Raw genomic sequence first — 1,332 nt, forward strand, 5'->3', positions numbered from 1 at the left:
AACTCGTCAATTATCAACACAAATCAGCAATGAAAGACGAAGTTTTCAATGCTGTTAAATCCATTTATGAAGAACTCAGCCAGGATAAACTATTAACACGGTGCTTGGGTGGGTTTACGCAGAACAGCAACGAGTGTTTCAATTCTGTTCTGTGGGCGCTCGCTCCTAAAACCATGTCCAGTGGCAAAAAAATCATCGACATTGCTGCTGATATTGCAGTATGTAATTTTAATGATGGATTACAGAGCATTATGGACATTATGCAAACTTTGAACCTACCTATAAGTCAAAGTTGCTACGATTTTTGTATAAAAGCCGATAATTATCGTATTCAGAGAGCGGAGGTTTCGATTACTGAAGCTGCTCGAGAGGCTAGAAGAAGTGGTGTTTCTGCTCACAAGCTTGCTAATGAAGAAGAAATAGATGCTGAAGGTATCCTGTATGGCGCAGGTATTGCAGATTGACGGTTAGTTGAAAATATTTATTAGTTTCATGTATGTAAAACTTTAAACGCGTTTTTCTCGAAACGATATTTTTTAAATCTGCGTGTCAAATTAGTCTTCCATTTTTCATCGGATTGACTTGAAACTTTGCATAATTCTTCCCTATGGTATAATCTAAGGATGTACGTAGGATTTTCTCTGTAGCGTTGTTATTTTATTTTTGGTGCACAGTTTTATGAACTTTTTTTACCCTGAAAAATTGAATTTTTTTTAATGACCGCCATTTCTTAAAAATCGAAATTTCGTAAAATCCCTACGTACAGACTTAAAACATATTGTTATTAATAAGAAAAAATTTAGATTTTTGTTCTAGGAGCCACGTAGAAGAAGGAATTTGACACGCAGACTGACGGTGTTCCTCAAAAGCCGTATACTTTGGCCCAACCTACAAGAGGCTATTTTTTACTTTTTCGACATTAAAAAATTTTTTATTGCAGCTTAAGATTGTCTTAATGAATGGCTAAAACCGATTTTCTTTCTGCGCATTTTTTGTATGAAAAAAAAAATCATGAAAAACACCTCCAAAATTGCAATCAAAGGTGGTATCCTGCCTTAAGATGTCACAAAAAAGACGTTTTAAAGACGTCGTTGTTTAGTCACTTGACGTCATTCGATCAGTTATGACCAGTTTTTTACGTCATTTTGATGTGAGTCTGTTACTTGGGCTGCTTCTTGTGTCGTTCACCTTACCTACTGCGTCACTGTTACTTTGATTGAGAGACGCTTTATATTGTGTAATTATGGTATATCCATATACGAAAGCATACGATTTATTTAAAAGAAGAGAATAGATTCTTTTAAAATATATATTTTAAAAAGTATGTAGAAA

General features: G+C 34.5%; 2 protein-coding genes across 5 annotated transcripts in view; one reads left to right on the top strand and one right to left on the bottom strand.

The window, feature by feature from the left end:
- Positions 1-1,332, bottom strand: part of LOC116853305 (solute carrier family 66 member 3) — a 77,338-nt gene that overhangs the window by 58,952 nt on the left and 17,054 nt on the right. The gene's annotated exons all lie outside the window — the stretch shown is intronic.
- Positions 11-1,160, top strand: LOC116853306. Of its 2 annotated transcripts, XM_032834335.1 has the most exons (3): positions 11-218; positions 336-466; positions 804-1,160. In XM_032834335.1, exons 1-2 carry the CDS (start codon positions 30-32, stop codon positions 462-464), a joined length of 318 nt encoding a protein of 105 aa, XP_032690226.1. In that variant the 5' UTR covers positions 11-29; the 3' UTR covers positions 465-466; positions 804-1,160. The 2 variants fall into 2 exon arrangements, with proteins under 2 accessions (XP_032690226.1, XP_032690225.1); XM_032834334.1 differs by having other exon boundaries at positions 11-466.

This window comes from Odontomachus brunneus, unplaced genomic scaffold (assembly GCF_010583005.1).
Source record: "Odontomachus brunneus isolate Ranch 3 - 2012 unplaced genomic scaffold, Obru_v1 Obru_scaffold_303, whole genome shotgun sequence".
In the NCBI taxonomy this organism is placed as follows: domain Eukaryota; kingdom Metazoa; phylum Arthropoda; class Insecta; order Hymenoptera; family Formicidae; genus Odontomachus; species Odontomachus brunneus.

Bases quoted from the DNA above. Each gene is read 5' to 3' on its own strand.
- LOC116853306 (XM_032834334.1), top strand. From the start codon at position 30: ATGAAAGACGAAGTTTTCAATGCTGTTAAATCCATTTATGAAGAACTC.